General features: G+C 43.8%; 1 protein-coding gene across 1 annotated transcript; it reads left to right on the forward strand.

Moving 5' to 3' along the window:
* Positions 1–908: 908 nt before the first annotated feature.
* On the forward strand, positions 909–18,202 carry LOC142947393 (ELKS/Rab6-interacting/CAST family member 1-like). The gene is made up of 20 exons (XM_076088950.1): positions 909–1,062; positions 2,209–2,970; positions 3,120–3,308; positions 5,973–6,264; positions 6,962–7,089; positions 7,213–7,287; positions 7,388–7,543; positions 7,706–7,873; positions 8,024–8,191; positions 8,308–8,445; positions 8,572–8,712; positions 8,952–9,092; positions 9,262–9,455; positions 10,746–10,881; positions 10,990–11,121; positions 12,073–12,233; positions 12,637–12,784; positions 13,529–13,624; positions 14,535–14,720; positions 15,347–18,202. Exons 2-20 carry the CDS (start codon positions 2,425–2,427, stop codon positions 15,482–15,484), a joined length of 3,333 nt encoding a protein of 1,110 aa, XP_075945065.1. The 5' UTR covers positions 909–1,062; positions 2,209–2,424; the 3' UTR covers positions 15,485–18,202.
* The last annotated feature ends 820 nt before the right edge of the window (positions 18,203–19,022 follow it).

Below are 19,022 nucleotides of genomic sequence, written 5' to 3' on the forward strand. Positions count from 1 at the left end.
AATGAATCATGTTTTTGACAAAACGTATTACTTTGATCACAACATTATTAGCTGAAACCCTGTTAATACATTGTAGGAATATTAAAACACAGACCAGGACGTTTGTAAACCTAGAAATCTGCTGCTTTTCTTTCAGATTACAATTGACTGGGGAAAAAATAAGACATTTTATTATGTCATGATGAATGGCTAATATACTACCTAAGCATACTGTTATACATACATATTACTCAAATTTGTTTTTCAGATTTTTGTGGGGGAAAAAACAATCAGACAGACCATTATGTTTTTTTGTAGCAACCATTTCGGAAATACAATTTTCCTCCAAGTAAGCACTGCCCCCTGTTGGTATTTGTTGACCAAACATGCCATATGAATCTCTTTTTATGTGATTTCACACAAATGAAAAGCTCAATGTCTAATACTTAATATCGTATTGTAACAATTCTAACAATTATTCTGTCTATATTTATAATAGTTATTTACTTATTTAATATTCTTTACTGTGTATTAGTTATTTATAATACTTGTTTTGATCTTGTTTTTACTAAGTCTCTTGTTTGCACTATCCACTATGCTGCTGTAATCCTGTAAATGTCCCCGCTGCGGGACTAATAAAGGATTATCTGATCTTATCTTATCTTATTTTTTATATCAGATAAAGATATTCCAAATAGTGGTAAACTACATTTATATCGCTGCCTGTTCACTGAATTAAAACACTCTAGAGTTGTCTCATCGCATCCATGCAGAGCTACAGTATATATCGACAGGTCTGCTCTCTGCTGCTCTCCACGTTCACCCACCGTGCACCTCGTGACCGCGCCTTTAAAATTCAAGCGTGGCGAGGGGAGACGGTCGTGAACGCGCACAGAAGGCTTGACGTCACTGAGGCGCCCTGGCTCTCCAGAGCCGCTCGTACTGCTGGCAAAGAAGATGGGAAAATCAGATAGACATCAAACGAGTGATTAACATAAAATGACGGGTTTGTTCTGCCGCTTTTCTGACTGACTGAGGATTCAGTATTGACACCGATTTGAGCTCCACCGGACCACGAGAGAGGTAGTTTGTTTGGGGAGGTTTTCATCACGGGCTATTGTGTTAGCGAGGAACAAATAGAGGTTGACCACATAGATCGGATGGACTAGCCTATGTTACGGGAAAGCTAACGATAAACGTATGTGCATTTCATAGTCTATCTATTTCCTTCATACTAACGAGACTCGCAGCTCGGTATGTCAAGCTACGATTGAAGAAAATCGCAGCTTAAAATGAAAAGCCGCTCCGTTAAGTTTGAGTAGAACACGGTGTGATGTGGGTGTAGACCTGTACCGCGTCGGTAGGATTGTGCAAAATGCTTTAATTTAATCCAGCGTGTCACACCGCATCTAATGAACCTATCACGTCAGCTACCCACCCATGTATTTGACGGACTGTTGTTTCTATTTGCATTTAGTTTTACGAGCAGGAAGATATTTTCCCCTCACAATGTCCACCATGGACAATCCCCTGTTCCCTCCCTTGCTAACGGTAGTTTTAATCCAGAGCGTCAGCACATACGGAAAAACAAACAGTTGGAGCTTCGAGATGTATTGCGCAGACAGCATACATAGGAACTAATTGTACGTGTCAAGCAAACCACAACGATTGAAGGGATAGCTCGTAGTTGAAGGTATAAATGTCAGCCTGTACTGTTAGCCGGTGTGTTAAGGTAACGTTAGCCGCTACAAGGCCACGCAGACGTTACTCTGTTACACTGTGGAGGAGACTCAGTGAAAAACTAAACATGAAACGGACCAGAAACTAGAATAATCAGACGCCCTTCCGTACACAAAGCCTCCTGGAGTCTCGTAATGTTATATATTACCAGCTGTTTGACTCAAATTGTCCGCCGAGGCTGACGGACTGTGATATAATAGCGATATAGCATTCAACTTAAATCAGTGGCTCCAAACATACATCTGTACACATCTGTACACATCTCCATACATGTATATATATTTGGATAGAGACCCCTCTAATGACTCCCAGAGAGGATCATAGACTGGGTGTTAGAATATAGGGTGCCTTTGATGCTGACTCAGCTGGCGTTGATACTACTTTGTCAAATTTACAAACATTTGGTTGTCTTATTATTAACTTATAACGGATGCTTTATGTATGCTATCGCCAGGCAATTTATAGGGAACAACTGTGTTTTCTTTGCAGATCGGTGTATAATTAAGAGGAAAGTCCGTCGGCGTCGTCCGTCCCTGAAAGTGGAGAGCATCGGACCTCTACGTTATCATGAACATTGTGCCCACCGTCTCCAGTTGAAGCAGGACCACCACCGCATAGTCACACAGCAACACATTTACCAAGAATATCTACAGATAAGTCACACTTCAGTTTTGCTGTCGGCTCCATTCTTCTATTTAGCAGAAGATGTACGGTAGTGCCCGCTCTGTTGGCAGAGGGGATGCCAACCATAGTGGAGGTAGAGATGGAGGCGCTCCCGGCACTCAGGGATCGGGCCGTTCCCCTCGCCTCCCCCGCTCTCCTCGAATGGGACACCGTCGCACCAACAGCACCGGAGGCAACGGAGGAGGTCCTGGCGGATCAGGAGGCAAAACCCTTTCCATGGAGAACATCCAGTCCCTCAACGCGGCGTATGCCACCTCGGGACCAATGTACCTGAGTGACAATGAGGTTGCCTTGGCAGGTGACCACATTCCCAAAAGCGGTGGGACGATGACGACCATGGGGAGACAGAGGGTGACGTACGGGTCGAGGGGCAGTAGCAGTGGAGTTGTGGCCGCTAGCACCCCCAACATCTCCACCTCAGTGCCTGGCAATTCTGTGCTGCAAGCAGTCATGATGGCAGGCGATGCTCTAGCTTTTGGGGACCACCACATGTCCTCCACTGTGCCCCACTCTCTCAGGCAGGCCAGAGATAACACCATCCTGGACCTGCAGGCCCAACTGAAAGAGGTATTTAGCTTCTTTCTTTTTTTTCTCTCCATGTTTGCAGATGTTCTCGATCAAGGATTTGAGAATTGTTTTATAAGAGGTTGACTTGCTAGGTTCAACGGACAACATGTACGGTATTCATGTGGTATTTCTTTACCCTGCTGCCTCAGATTCTGCGGGAGAATGAGATGCTGCGGCGAGAGGTGGAAGTTAAGGAGAGCAAGCTCAGCTCCTCCATGAATTCTATCAAGACCTTCTGGAGCCCAGAGTTAAAAAAGGAGCGAGCTCTCAGGAAAGATGAGGTTTCCAAGATCACTGTCTGGAAGGAGCAGTACCGCGTGATTCAAGATGAAGCACAGGTGAGTGGCCCCTTCTATTTATTTAAATAGAAAGAATAGATGTTTTCCCTAAAAATTCCAGTTTCTGATATCAAGTCATTATTGTCAATCTAAATGGAGACATCAACCAGCTTGGCTCAGACATGTTTGACTGGAGAAAATGCATTTCATCCAGTGTGTCAGCTTTAGTACAAGTGTGTGTGTGTGTGTGTGTGTTTTTCTCTGTCTGCGTAGGCTAGAGGCAGGTTTCTAACATCTAGTTAATCCTCTTATATGCAGCTATATGCTCGTGCTTGATACATGAAAGAGGCCGTAAGTCTAATGGCTGCGTTAGCATTTCTATACGTCTGAGAACTTACTGGATGTGGTGAACAGGATGAAAATGTGGAGAAAGAGCAAATTTAAAACTGTGTATATGTATAGTCGCTAAACCACTGCAGAAAATAAGAAACCAACTTCAGAATATTGTCACCGGTAGCAGTAATAAACGAGCTGTTGTAAATATTAGATTTATATATATAAGATTTATCGTAGGTTTTGGGCACATGTTAAGTAGTACCTTTTAGTTGAAATGATCAAAAACCAGATAAATATGTTGTACATTTGTCTATCAAAGGAAATCCATACCAAAACTTCAGAAGTCACTTTTAGCGCTTTTAAGTATATCTTATCTCTTACCTTTCTTATCTTACTGGACTTATTATTGTATATGTGTTGCCATTCATCCAAATGGCTTTATTTCTGATTTCAGGTGTGGAAACCCAGCGTTTTAATATGCGTCTGTGTCAATTTTCACTTGTTTTTCTCCTCCTCTGAATCTAAAGAACGGAGACACATGGCTTTGCAAAATATAAAGTCCTTGTCCAGCAGTCTGTGTCAGCCTGCTCGTATGTACACTGTGTGCACACATGTTTAATAACAATAAGTAATTCGATATAGACACGGTCTATTTTTAAACCCTACAGTGTGTTTTGGGAGTCGTGCAAATGAAGTCTCATTATTAAAGAGAAATCATCTTTGTTTCTCTGTGATTCTTAATGACTGGGCAGATGTGTAGAATTTGCTGTTTTCACTCCTGCTGAGTCACAGAGTCACACTGTGGACTAATTCCCAGTAATGCCTGAGTAGCGCAGGACTAATCAGTGGGTGCTGTAATTTAAAGATGTCTGCTTTCATATGTCAGCCTCCACCTCCCACGCTGGCACACATGCAACAGAAAGCACACACACACACACACACACACACACACACATGAAAGGCATTTGGCTAATTACAGCTTCAGTTTAGCTGCATGCGCTCATTGATTGGAGGTCCAACTGTCCGTGGATAAGTCTGCAATTATATGTTTGTGTGTCATTTCTGATTGTGTGCTCGCTACGCTGATATGTGTGCTGGTCCCGGCTTTTCCAACATCCCTACTACAAAGCATTTATGGCCCTCATTCTCTGATGAGTGACTGCTATTATCTAGTCTATAATAGTGAGAGATGACTGGCTTTCGTTTCCCATTTAAAATACAATTCAAAACAATTACGTCAGGTACTCTCCTAATAATCATCCGTTTTGTCTTGCTAAATACTCTTTGGCACATGGTTAAATTTCAAATGTATGTTGTTATACAGTAGTACAAATGTATGGGGAGCAGATTAGAGGGGGAGAATCACAAAAAGTATGTATCTCACACTGAGCACCTTTTAACATTTTGGCTTGATTACAATTTGCCTCGTGCTTTGGATGATCTGTAGCAGAGGTGTGGCTCTCTGTGCACTGTGTCCTTACGAGTCATGACTTACGTGTTTGGATCCTTTTTGTTGGTGCTTCACATCTCGTACTCTTTGTGCTCTCTCTCAAACACCGGGCTGTTATCTCTCCTCAGGCAGAGAGAGTGAGAATATGGGACCCGAGGAAGGGAGAAGGTGTGTGTGTGTTTCCGTGCATGCTTCTGCTTTTATATGTATGTATGTGTGTGTGTGTGTGTGGGGGGGTTGGAGCGGTGCAGTCACAGCAGTGAGTCAGCCTTAGTCACGGGGTGGAGAGGGTGATGGAAAGGGAGGGTTAGTGAGAGGAGAGGTGAGAGTATTGGAGAGAAGAGATAGGGCGAGACGCAAGGTAGATGAAGAGTGTGAGGAGGAGAATAGTGAGTGCCGGTGGAGGGAGGAGGAGAGAATGACAAAGGGAGGGGGCCGGAGGAGGACGGAGAGACACGAAGGCAGACACTGACTTCTCTCTTTGTTCTGTCGTCTGAAAACGCTCACAGCTGGTTCAGACCAGAGTGTAACGCAGCCTCGTGTCACTGTCTCACAGCAGCTCCGCCAAGTGTCCGTGGCGTCAGATGCCACAAACAATGCAATACTATACTGGGCTGATTGTGTTTCACCTCTTGCATTTCTCTGGGCATGAAATGTAACACTGTCCACAAAGCCCAACTGTTGGGGGTGCGTCTGTCAGGGCACTGCAGAATTTTCAGTCATGATTAGAGGCTGATTTTTAACATGCAGCAACACAATATTCTGCCAGGATCCATTCCCATAGAGTGGGATTGGAGCAGCCCCTGTGTTATTGAATTAATCAATAAGATTCCTTCACCTCATATACCCTTTTGTGAGTCATTCTGTAATAAAGTCTAACAAACAGACAGAAGAACAGATAAATGTTAACGGATGCATGTGCGCCGTTTTGTTTCTAGCATCTCCAGATGACCGTTCAGGCTCTTCAGGATGAGATGAGGATCCAGCGGGACCTGAACCAGCTGCTTCAGCAAGACCCCGCCCTCCAAGGCCGGGACCTGGCCCTCGCATCTGAACCCACCGAGGAGAACTACCGGCGACTACACGCAGAGCACGAGCGGCAGGCCAAAGAGCTCTTCCTCCTTAGGAAGACCCTGGAGGAGATGGAGCTAAGGATCGACACACAGAAGCAAACCCTGGGAGCCAGAGACGAGTCCATCAAGAAACTTCTGGAGATGCTGCAGAGCAAAGGTGGGTTTGTGCCTCGTTATTGAAGCCAATGCAGAACTGTGCTACGAAGCAGTTCTTCTGTTGGCCAATAGATTCCGATTATTAAACAAAACGGTATTTAAGTCAACAGGAAAAGCAACAAACTCTTTAAAATACTAAGTCGATATGTTTCTCCACAAACATGTTGTGCCCCAAAAGGTTTTCGTCTCAGGCTATCACTTGAAGCTGAGATGGTTGCCGCTTGCTTGATCCCCCCCTCAGCTCCACCCAAGCTCTCTCAGTCACTGGCCAAAAACGGGTTTCTGTGCTCTATAAACTAACCACAACGCATGCTTTAACTCAAGCATGCCTCTGAGGCTAGGACTATATCAGGGCGTCATGCAAAAAACTATGCATTGGTGGTGTCTCCCAAAATACTTTCATGTCTTGGTTCTCGGTGGCACAAAATATCAGCGATATCACATTGACAAACCTAAGAACCCAAAACCCATAGAATAACTTGATAGATAACAAATAAATGAAATACTGTAGTTATTTGTTTCATGTTGGCTGTTGATTTGTGAATCCTGTGCTTTTAGATGTCCCTTCCCTGCTGAACAGATGAGCTTTAGTTTGAAGCAGAAAGTCTCAGCTGCTGTGTTGGCCTCTGCAGGTTAACCTTGAGGCTTATGCTGCTCAGGTTGGCTGTTACGAAATAAACGTCTTTCCGCCTTCTCAGGGCAATCTGCCAAGGCATCGGAGGAGGACCAGGAGCGGACCAGGAGACTGGCTGATGCAGAGATGCACAGGCATCACCTTGAGAGTTTACTGGACCAGAGAGACAGAGAGATTAATGCACTAAGAGAGGTAATCATATCGCATTGAATTGGTCTAGTTATGTTGTTTTCTCTCATTTATGCTCCGATATGAAACCGCCCATAGATGTTTTACACATACGTGCAACATGTTCTTCTTCATCTGACCCAAAAGGAGCTGCACCGTCGATACGAGGGAACCCCCGAGTCCACAAAGACTAAGGCTCTACAGACTGTCATCGACATGAAGGTGAGGATTTAAAAAGAGAAGTGCATACGAGTATGTTTTGTGTTACGTTTGGTCACACATGTTCGATCTGTGCGTGTGAACTCCTCTCCACCAACCCCAGGATGCAAAAATCAATTCAATGGAGCGGGGCCTGAGAGACATGGAGGAGGAGCTGCTCATGATGAAATCCAATGGACTTCTGAGCTGCGAGGAGCGGCAGGAGGAGATGAAGCAGATGGAGGTCTACCGCAGCCACATGAAATTCATGAAGAACAAGGTCTGGGAGATGTAGTTCAGTTTGACTGAACTGTTGTAGTAAAGCAGGACTAAGGCTTCTCATGATTAGATGCTTTTCCTCGGCAGGGGTCCATCTTGAAAGTTTAATTTCCATCCCTCCCTCTTTCTTTCCCCCATGGCCATCTATCTTTTTTTTTTCCAGATAGAGCAGGTGAAGCAGGACCTTTCCAGGAAGGACACCGAGCTGCTTGGTTTGCAGACCAAGCTGGAGACGCTCACCAACCAGTTCTCAGACAGCAAGCAGCACATTGAAGTCCTCAAGGAGTCCCTCACTGCCAAGGAGCAGCGAGCTGCCATCTTACAGACAGAGGTACAGCAGATGCACTTCTACCTCCTACTTCTGACTGATAATACTGCAAACACAAGCGCAGACGTTCCCATACGTTTTACTGTTTTCTTTGGTTTTGTGAGCATGGCACAGTTATGGTCGGTGAACTGTTGTCCACCTTTCCCTGACCAGGTGGACGCCTTGCGCCTGCGCTTAGAAGAGAAGGAGTCAACTCTGAATAAGAAGAGCAAGCAGATACAAGAAATGTCAGAAGAGAAGGGCACACTCAACGGGGAGATCCACGACCTCAAGGACATGCTGGACGTCAAGGAGCGCAAAGTCAATGTGCTTCAGAAGAAGGTGATTTGGACTAAGAGCAGTTTCAAAGAGCTTGTGTTTGTCTGAAACGGCCGCGTGCGTTCATGATGCTGCAATGCGTGTCCTGTGGCCGACGGTTGCTTGTGTTTGCGCTGCAGATTGAGAACCTGCAGGAGCAGCTGAGGGACAAGGAGAAGCAGATGAGCAGTCTGAAGGAGAGAGTGAAGTCTTTGCAGGCAGACACCTCCAACACTGACACTGCTCTCACCACACTGGAGGAGTCTCTTGCAGAAAAGGTGAGTTCATGTCTGCACACGCCAAGTTACTTCTCACTACAAAATCGCGTGTGTGTTCATTTGTGTAGCGGCGTGTGCGTGTTGATTGGTTATGCACGTGTGATCGTTGCCTTCGCCTCCTGCTAGGAGCGCATTATCGAACGTCTAAAAGAGCAGCGAGACAGAGACGACCGGGAGAAGACGGAGGAGATTGACAGCAACAAGAAGGAACTGAGGGAGTTGAAGGAGAGACTGAGCCTACTGCAGGGAGACCTGTCAGACAGAGAGGTGAGGAACACAAGCTCAGGCACTTGTTTACTGTGTTTCTATTAATACAGAGAAACATTACTGGCACTTTTTTTCTTACTTACTTTGCTATGAGTCATGGATGCCTGTATTAGATCCAATGTCTTTTCAGTCTCCTCAGTGCCATGCTCTTAGAGTTTGATCAGCTGGAAAAGGTTCATCTATGCTCCTGTTTGTGTGTGTGTGTGTGTTTGTGTGTGTGTGTGTGTTTGTTTGTGCAGACGTCTTTGTTGGACCTGAAGGAGCATGCATCATCCCTGGCCTCCTCTGGCTTGAAGAAGGACTCCAAACTCAAGAGTATGGAGATCGCCTGGGAGCAAAAGAGGGAGGAGTGCCTCAAAGTGGAGAATCAGCTTAAGAGGGTGAGATCTTGAAATAAAGAAATCGGGCAGTCATGTGCTGGCTGAGCTCTACATGACGCTACTAAATGTTTTCTTTATACGATTGCGATATAGTCTGTAATCTAACCCCTACCTGCGGAAACTGTTGTAAATACAACAGCTTTTAACTGGCAGCCCGTCCTTTTGTCAGGCTCAAAACGCAGCCCTGGAAGCTCAGGCCAACACTGAGGTGGCCGAGCGCATTAAGAACCTCGAACAGGAAGTGGTCCGCCACAAAGAGGATTCTGGGAAGGCCCAGGCTGAGGTGGACCGCCTGCTGGAGATCCTTCGGGAAATGGAGAACGAGAAGAATGACAAGGACAAAAAGATCAATGAGCTGGAGAGGTGGGTTTCAGTTACTCTCACAAATCTTTTCTTTTGTCAGGATGACTGTTCAAGTAGGTCAACTCGAGAGATGTGGACGTTGACTCTGCACCATGTGTTCAAGCTTTGCCCGTGTCACCAAACAGTGGTTGAAGGATTATGTGTCACTATAATGTGCAGCTGGGTTTTTTGGTTGTTAGTCCAGGGATAAGTCATACATGTTCACAGTGTACAGATTTATTTTTTGACTTTGTTACAGAAGTGTTGAATGATTGAGTCTTTTGTGTGCTGTTTGTTGTGCTGTGAAGCAGCTACATTGTGCTTCCTGCTAGCTTGGACTCATGACTGATGCAAATTTCCCTTCAATGACATCATGTCACTCTGGAGATTGTTGCCCTCAGCACATTAAATGGCCTATTTTAATTGTAATTTGGCCATTTGCCATTTTCGTTTCTTAGCCGTATTGCTTGTGCGGATGTGGGGAATGTCATTTGCGGACTTGCTATAAAGCTGGTAGGCACAGCTGTTGGCATAGGCAGTCCATATTTCTGCAATTTTTGTCGCTGTGTATGTGGTGAACCATGAGATCTTTGACACCAGAGTCGCCATATAATCCTATGATGTGTATGAGCACCCCCCTCCTTTCTCTTTCTCTTCATATTGACTCATCTTCCTGGTCTTTTTTTCTCTTTACTGCTTTCTTGTCTTTACACCGGAAATCTGTCGCCCCACCAGTTTGTCCTCCAGGTTAGTATTTGCTCTTTTTTCCTCTCTTCTTCGACCCCGGCATCCTTTTTCCTTACGTTGTCTTCTCACGTTTCTCTCCACCTCTTACCTCTTCATATGGTGCTGCAAGCAGCTGCCTTGTCTTGACATATTTAACTTTGTCTTTCCTCTTACTTTTTGTTCATGCACATTTTTCCTCTTTCGCCCTCTTAATGTATTTCACCCCGACTGTCTAAAATCTTGCCAAAGCAAGTCAGTAAAGCTATGGTTGTAAATGTTATTTTACTATTTCAAAAAGGGAGTTTTTTTCCATCGGATCACATCTCTTTCTGTCCGCCTTTGATTTGAAGAAGCATTTTATTTAACCTGACACTATTATCTTCCAATTGCCTAAAATCATGACTGACTTATCAACATTCCTATTTGGTACATAACTGCACTAAACACAACTTATTTGCACTTTTCCCACAATATTTCCATCTCTTATCATTTTGAATGATAAATAACCTGTACATGTAACGTGGGACCGTAGTCTAACGTGTACGTAACATTTCTTCTTCCACGTATCCCATTGTGTCAATCCAGGCAGATGAAGGACCAGTCGAAGAAGGTGGCGTCTCTGAAGCACAAGGAGCAGGTGGAGAAGAGTAGGAACGCTCTACTCGTGGATGAGGCCAGGAAGAGGGAGGACAACATGTCTGAGAGCTCCCAGCAGGTGAAGGTGTGTGTGTGTACGTGGTTCGCTCTTATGAACCTTTCATTAGAGAAAGAAATTCACATTTGCTGGCACTGGCTTACTAGTTCACCTCTTTCTACTCCTGTTGTGTAGGACACTCTGCGTCAGAAGTCTGAGCGCATAGAGGAGCTGGAGGAGGCGCTGAGAGAGAGCGTTCAGATCACTGCGGAGCGAGAGATGGTGCTGGCACAGGAAGAGTCTGCCAGGTCACTCCAGGAGAAACGGGTACACAAGTGCTGCTAAACAAACAATATTAATCAATCCAAGGGATCACACATACAGTACATGCGTTATCTAAACTCTAAGCTCTATATACAAATAAAAGAAACGCCTTCATGTACTGAGATTCTTTCTCCCTCATCTTTTTGCTACCATTGTTGGTGTTTCTCGTCCTCTCTTCACCTCCCTCGCCTCCTATGGCCTCCGTCTCTTTTCTCAGTTCTTTTATCTTTTGCTTTGTCGTTTTCTCTTGTTTTCTCTCCGCTACACACCGCCTCTCAGAAGCACTCACTCAAACCAATGCATGAGTCCCACCTCGCCCACTTTCAGTGGTCTAAGGTATGAGCCCAGAATGCGTGACCGCCCATCAGGGAGCAACAACACTTACAGTGTTACAGTGGTGGACACAATAACGGCAACGCCTCTACAATTCACGCAATGACACAACGACCCTGCAATACATGCGTTTGGGAAGTTTGATCACTTTTGGGGAGTTTGATGTTGATGGATTGCATTATTTTGTCAGGTGTTGCTGTTTCCAGCTCGTGTAGTTTTCGTGTTATTTTGTTTACCTGCTGTTTGCTTATGAAACATAGCAATGCTGATTAATTGGTTGGCTCGAAAATCAAGTAGCCAATAGAATTGATCATATGGGAATTAATTATTTTCTCTTTCATTCAGTCCATTGTAATTGAAGCATCGACTGATAACAAACAATGGTACTCTTGTGCCCTTTTTGAATGAATAGCGGGTAAATGAAATGTTGTGTGTTTAATGGTATCTGTGCTAGTTGATCCCTAGTCCTTCCCAAAAGCCCACATGAAGTCTGCTGCCCCTGCCTCTAATTAGAGCACACCAAGTTTATTTTCTTGGAAAAAGCACTTGGCTTTCCCTGATGGATTTAGGTAATCAGTTTAACTCTATTCATGATTGAATCGTGTGTGTGTGTGTTCCCAGATGGAGGAGCTGCTGGGGGCCATGGAAAAAGTGAAGCAGGAGCTGGAGTCCATGAGGGCCAAGCTGGCCTCCACCCAGCACTCTCTGGGGGAGAAAGAGGCACACCTCTCAACGCTGCGAGCTGAGCGCAGGAAACACTTGGAGGAGGTGCTGGAGATGAAGTAAGACACATTAACACACACACACACACTCTCTCACTCACTCTCTCTCTCTCTCTCTCGCACTCTCTCACACACACACACACACACACACACTCTCACTCTCACTCTCACTCTCACTCTCTCACTCTCACTCTCTCACACACACACACACACACACACACACTCTCACTCTCTCACTCTCACTCTCTCACACACACACACACACACACACACACACACACACACACACACCGTAGGGTGGAGTAGACTCTGGAGTATCGATTGCTGCCTTCATCTTGTAAAATGCCATCCTATTCTGGCCTTCCCCAGCAGGCAGGATGATTTTCTGCAATAAATAATAAATGATAATTGAGCTATTTACTTGTGTGGTTAAATGCCATGTTGTTTCCTCCCCACCTAACAGGCAGGAGGCGCTGCTGGCTGCAATCAGCGAGAAGGACGCTAACATTGCCCTGCTGGAGTTGTCCTCCTCTAAGAAGAAGAAGACCCAGGATGAGGTGGCTCTGCTGAAAAGGGAGAAGGACAGATTGGTGCAACAGCTCAAACAGCAGGTGAGGAGGGGGCTGCTGGTATCCATGGAGGGGAGCCTCGGCGGGATTGAAAACGCATTCATGTTCTTTTCCCGTTTTATCTTGCCTACACTTCTCTCACAAAGTGTGTTCACCAGTAGGGAATGAAACGCAGAGACTCGGCGTCCAAAAGAAATGGGAAGATTGGACACCAGTTTCTTTCAGTAACAATAGTTTGTGTAATCATCAGGCACACTTCACAAATCATTTTGCTCAATTCCGTACACATACCAGATTTGAAAACGTTTGGGAAGTCAACAGAGGAGAAACAGAAACATCCAAGTTTATTTGAACAACCGGGGGCATCTATTTGTAGCTTCAAACATGTTTCCTAATGCTTAGAACATTGTAGTTCTGCCGGCTTCTGCTGCGATTTCGGGACTCCGGGTACGTTGATGTTTCACAGTCGGAAAAGCTCAGCTGTTCATATTAAAATGAATGATAAATAGCTCAATTCTGTTTAGCTGCTTCAGTTTCAGGGTGCTGGTGTTGTGCATGCCGGCTCGCTGTCACACTGTAATGTCTCACTGGGACCCTTGAATAGAAACACCTGTGCTTTTATACCGTGAGTCTTAATTGGAAAAAAAGGCCTTTTGTCTAAATGTTGTTGGTATTGCTGGACTCACATGCTCACAAACCTCAGTAATAATGCTTCTGAATGAAATGTAATTATAAGCAATGGCCAGGACTGCTTGTGTATTTATTCTTACCATGTTTGATTTACAGACTCAGAACAGAATGAAACTGATGGCAGACAACTATGAGGATGACCATCTGAAGGCCGCTCCTGACCAGACCAATCACAAACCCTCTCCTGATCAGGTAGCTTACCCATCACATCAGTTAGTCATCTTTCCAGTTCACCCTGAACAGCTTCTCTAAAATTGATTAATTAACAGTTTAATGTCTGTTGTAGAGACGGTTTCTCTCTTTACTCACACTAACCAAATGTTCCTTTGTAATGCTGCGGTTGGCTTACCTTGTGGATAACAGGATGATGAGGAGGGTATTTGGGCTTAGCCGACCTTTTGCCCTCCCCCTTTCTCTCTCTCTCAGACACTTTGTTCAGAAGGGTGAGCTCGTATGAAAAAAAAAGCCAGACCTGTCTCACCTTTCCTCATTTTGGCTCTGTGGCATGTTCACTTGTCTTCCGTTCATTGTGGTTCTTGTTGATGGTCATCATTGCTTGTTTTCTTTCGTGAGTGTACATCTCGCCACTCCATCCTGTGCCTTACACGCTGCTCTTCATTTATTGCTTGGCTCATGGGTTAGGGTTCAGCGATGCCTGTTTGTGCGTGTTTGCATGCACGAGCTAAGAGGATGAGATGTGTTTGATCCTGGCTCCGTTTCATTGCCTCAAACTGAAGCATCTTCGCTTTGCATGTCACTGATGATAAGCTCCTCACACTTTGACCCACACGAACGGGCGTTAACGTTTTTTAAACCTCCACGTAATCCGTAGCTTTGTAACACACTTTGCAATAACAATCCATAGAATAATGCACCCTGCTCTGATGTGAGATGGTGATGGCTTTTCATAAGCATGCATGCAGATGATGATGATGTTTTGTTTTCATGCCAGTGGGGTCTTGTGCTTCAGTCTTTCATTATGTTCAATCAATTCAACGAGAGCATAACACTTATGTGTAGTAATATTTTTTTCATCCCCTTGTTTCTTCTCTTTTTCCCCCCCCCACTGCCTCTCACTCTCATCCCTTTGGTCCCCCTGCAGATGATACCCCCTCTTCTAGCCCTGTCCCAGAACCGCAGTAAACTCAAGCTCTACATCGCCCACCTGACAGACCTCTGCCATGACCGCGACCCCAGCATCCTCAGCCAGCTCACGCCGCCCTCTCACTACCACCACAGCGACCCCGAAGACTGGGAGGAGGAGCTCCAGAAGATGAGTGTGGAACAGGTAGAGGAGGAACTATCCGTTATTCATATCTACATTGTAATTTGAGAGCACCAATTTGGAACTTTTGGAGAGTAGAAATGACGGGTGTATTGGCGTAAATACAACGTATACATTTCAAAATCAAGCATTTGGTTTGTTTCTGAATTAATCAGAATAGAAATGAATGTAATCAAGGCAAAGAAAAGTACAGCAGGGAGAACGTATCAATCAAAGGCACAGCAGACCAGTTTTGTTTTTCAAAGCTTGATTTGAAAGTGGATGCATGTTAGAGATAATCAGAAAGTTAATTTCTATTTTTTGTCATTGCTGATGAAATAACTTTGATTAAGTTGTTGAATCTTTGTATTTAAAAACTGTGAATTTGGGAGTCAAATCAGGCTCCAATGCTGTTTTTTCATTTGCATGGTGATGCAGTACCTTCGTCCCTGACGTAGCCGGGATAGTGCATTTTAAGGGAGATTGAATGAATGGAGAATTTCCTCATCATTGCTAGATTCCAATTACATGTAATTTTCCTTTTTAAACGTCAAACATCTCTAAATATGTATTTTTTTTGGGGTGAAAATGCAGAGTTTTGTTGATTGAAGGTCTGGTAAAATAAACTAATTCATGCTTTTTGTCTCCAGTTGGAGAGAGAGCTGGAGGTGTGTGAGAAGGAGAGCGGAGAGCTGCAGGAGTACGCCAACTCTGTTCTCCAGCAGATCGCAGACTACTGCCCCGACATCCTGGAGCAGGTTGTCAATGCCCTGGAGGAGTCATGCTGACAACTCTGACCTCTGTAGCTGAGCCCCGGTGCCCCTACCTCCACTCAATGAGGCTCCTGGCTGGATGAGAGCAAACTTGGGCCTTGTCTCACCCCGCTGAGCCGTTCTTCTTCGCTCCCCTCTTCCACCCTGGGACATACTTTCACGACTCCTATGTGCTTTCCTGTCTCAAGTGTCTCGCTATAAAATCGAATTAGGGATGTTCACAAAGTCTGTCGAAATGTTTTCAAGGATGGCACTTTGAGCAAATATCAGGTTACACACTTGCTGTCTCTTTATTTTAATGACAGCTGTGGCAGATGGCGGAGTCGCAGTGGGAAGAGAAGAACTAAAGTACACACCTAATCACATTATCAGGCATGCGACAGCAATACTGGAGGCTCGTGAAAAGTTAACAGCTCGCCCGTAAGCATTTGTGAACTCCCCAGAAGTCGATTTTTTGCTTGTAGTATCATAAAATACCTGCAAGTCTGGGACAGGTGCGTTGGGAGACAAAGGATATGAGATGAAAGAAGCAAACTTCTGCACAAAGTCTTGGAGTATACTGCCAACCTTCCTCTCCCTAGACGTGTTCATTCACAGCAGGAACCGCTAGATCAAGCACAGTTACCTCACCCGCAACTATCTCAGTCTTTTACCCCTTAGGTTATTCTTGCATACCTTTCAAGTAAAAAGGGGTAAATGTATTCCTCACATGGGGCAGGAAAGCACTTTTTGTCTTAGAGAACTAGGGAGCTGCTACATCGAGAGGGGAGCCGAGAGGAGCTCAGTTCGGTGGGTAAATAACGGAGCCATGTAGAAGCTTATTTTGTATTGTAGTCGGTGTTCCCCAACTAATAGGTTGGACTCGCTAGTGAGAAATACAGCTACCGGTGGCCGAACATCTGAACACTTAGGAAATGCCACATTTTAACCAAATATAAATGCAGCATGCTCTCCAAATGTTTCTACTCCCGGCTTGGATCTGTGGGTCTGTCATTGTAGCGAGGATTAAGCTGTAGGTACGTTTTCCTGTGTCGTCTGTGGCTGGGTCACTGGCATGAGAGGGGGATCTTTGACACGCCTCAAAGGTCAGCTATAATTTACTTAATGTTCTCAAATACAAATGAGAGAGAGAGAGAGAGGAAACTAAAAAAATACTTTTATTCACTGAGATTCAGTTTTAGATGGTTTTGCACACGACGTCCACTTGTTTATGAGGTATGCAATGTTTCTTTTGAGAACGTTCTAGTGGCCTTGGAGCATGAACAGAGATCAGTACTGGACCTAATGCAGGGATATTTTCTTCCTCTGTTATATTGGTGCTAAGGCATGATGTAAGATCCACTGATCATTCAGTCTCATCCAAAGTTCCTGTAGATGTTACTTAAAACCCACCTGATCTTTAGTTTGTCGACTGAATCACTGGAGAATACAAGCGGCACTTCCGTTTCTTGTGTTTTTCCGATCACTTACCAATGCAAGTGATGCCTCCCTTTATTGTGTTTTTTTTTTTTTTTAAATCTTCAGGGCGGAGGTTTTTAATTACTAAGTGCATCTACATTTACAGGAAACAAAAGTCACTTTTCAGCAGATTTTGACTTTTTAAATCAGTTTGTAAATAACGTGATATTTAACACGTACAGTGACTGAATCAAGTTAATTAAGTGGAAGGTGTGCATTCTTTTAAAAAAAATTATCTGAAAAGTTAAAAGCAGTGCAGTTGTATTTTTTTTTTTTTGTCTAATTTTGTCTTCAGGACAGTGTGTGTGTGTGTGTGTGTGTGTGTGTGTGTGCTGCCATAACTTGCGGAAAGTCCTGTTCTATAGAGATAAATATATATATAAAAATATAATACATATATAAAAATGTTTACTGTATGGATATGCATTGAATGTTTGCACAGAATCTTGAGGAGCCAGCTGCTCTGAACAGAATGACCGTTGAGTTTGTGTCTTCAGCAGAAACTGAGGAAAGTGTCAAAAAAATCTTTTGTGTCAAAAATAATGTGTGAACTACAAATGTTTTCAAACCGTGACTGTGTGGTGGGAGAGTACTTTTCTTGCATTTATTTCTAATCCGCATTTTTTTTTTTTCCAGTATATTTTCACCATATGGTGATGTAAATGTGTTGTCTTTTCTTCTTACCTGTTGTGTCAATGATTTTTTTTTTGTTGGTTGATGTCAAAGGCAGGTTGTGCCTGATGGATACAAAAAATAAAGTCTCCAACCATCATGGCTCTCCTGCTGTTATAAGAGGAACATTAGGTGACGTAACAAAACTGCATCTGGGAGTTTTCTAACAAACGCCCTGTGTATGGACGAGTGGGTGTGTTTCACTGAAAACAAAACACATCCACTGGTTTCTGACGATGTCCGCGGGACGCTCGTGGTACTTTTTGTCTGTCAAAACATTTTGAGTGGAGATTAATTTCTCGATGTCTCATTTCAACCCCCCCGCCCTTCACCACTGGGTTGTTTAATTCCCCTTACTATGGCCCGTGTGTCCCTGCCCTTGCCTTAATGTCTCGGCATCTCTTTTTCTCTACTCTTTATTGAGGAACACAGGGCTGATTAGTCACGTTCATGGTATTTGTTTTTTATTTTTGCATTTGTATAAGAAATGTACTGCCTTCTGTCTGTTCGTGTTAAGAATCAAACTGTAAACAGAAAGCAAAACAGACGTCTGTGAGTTATTTGGATTTTGTATGTATGTAAATAAATAAATTATAAGCCTTGGTTTTTTGAAAATGTTTTTTTTTTTTTAAGTCTGGTAAACACCGTTGTTTACTAATACTGTAAACGTGTGAATATGCTTTAACCAGGTTAAAGGAGACGCCTCCAACTGATTTCACATTTGCAGCTGTTCTAAAGGTGATTTAAATGTTAAAGAGAAAGTTGTTGCATCTAGTAGTTTCAGGCTGTAGTGCCTGCATTATTCTAAACAAAACTGTACAATATTTCTCTCAAGTGGAGTTGGTAGTTATAGCCTGGAGTCCCCACAAACTCACTGAGAACATGGATTACATTCAGATTATATACGAGGACCCTGAGATCTTGCTCAAGGGTAGCTACGCAGGGGGGGGGGGGGGATTTGCTAAACGGGGCTTTGAATCCAAGTTCTGGGACACAGCTGTGCTTTGTTTGAAGTTGTTTCTAGTGCCAGTTGGGTTCAATAGGAACCGACTTAGTTCTCCAAGTGTAAATACATTTCTCAAAATATCTGACGTTTAGATGTCGGTTTGGTAAAGATGGATGAGGTGAGAACTCCCTTCAGATGCACAAGTTGATTTGGTATTAACTGCTATGAAATGATTAAGATAATATTCATCTTAATCACATTAATTATAGATTTCAAGTAATGGGGATATAAAAAGTAAGAAATCAAAAATGTATTCTTCTGATTATCGTGTGCAAGTATATAAACGTAGCTATTAAGACTTGTACAGATGAAAGACACTGCAAGAGGAACCCTAAACTGCACAAAGATCTACAGTCATAGTTATACATCAAATAGTTAGTAAAAATGTTACAAATTCTACAAGTAAACACAAAAAAA

This window comes from Anarhichas minor, unplaced genomic scaffold (assembly GCF_050575085.1).
Source record: "Anarhichas minor isolate MPS153535 unplaced genomic scaffold, ASM5057508v1 ptg000011l, whole genome shotgun sequence".
Classification (NCBI taxonomy): Eukaryota; Metazoa; Chordata; class Actinopteri; order Perciformes; family Anarhichadidae; genus Anarhichas; species Anarhichas minor.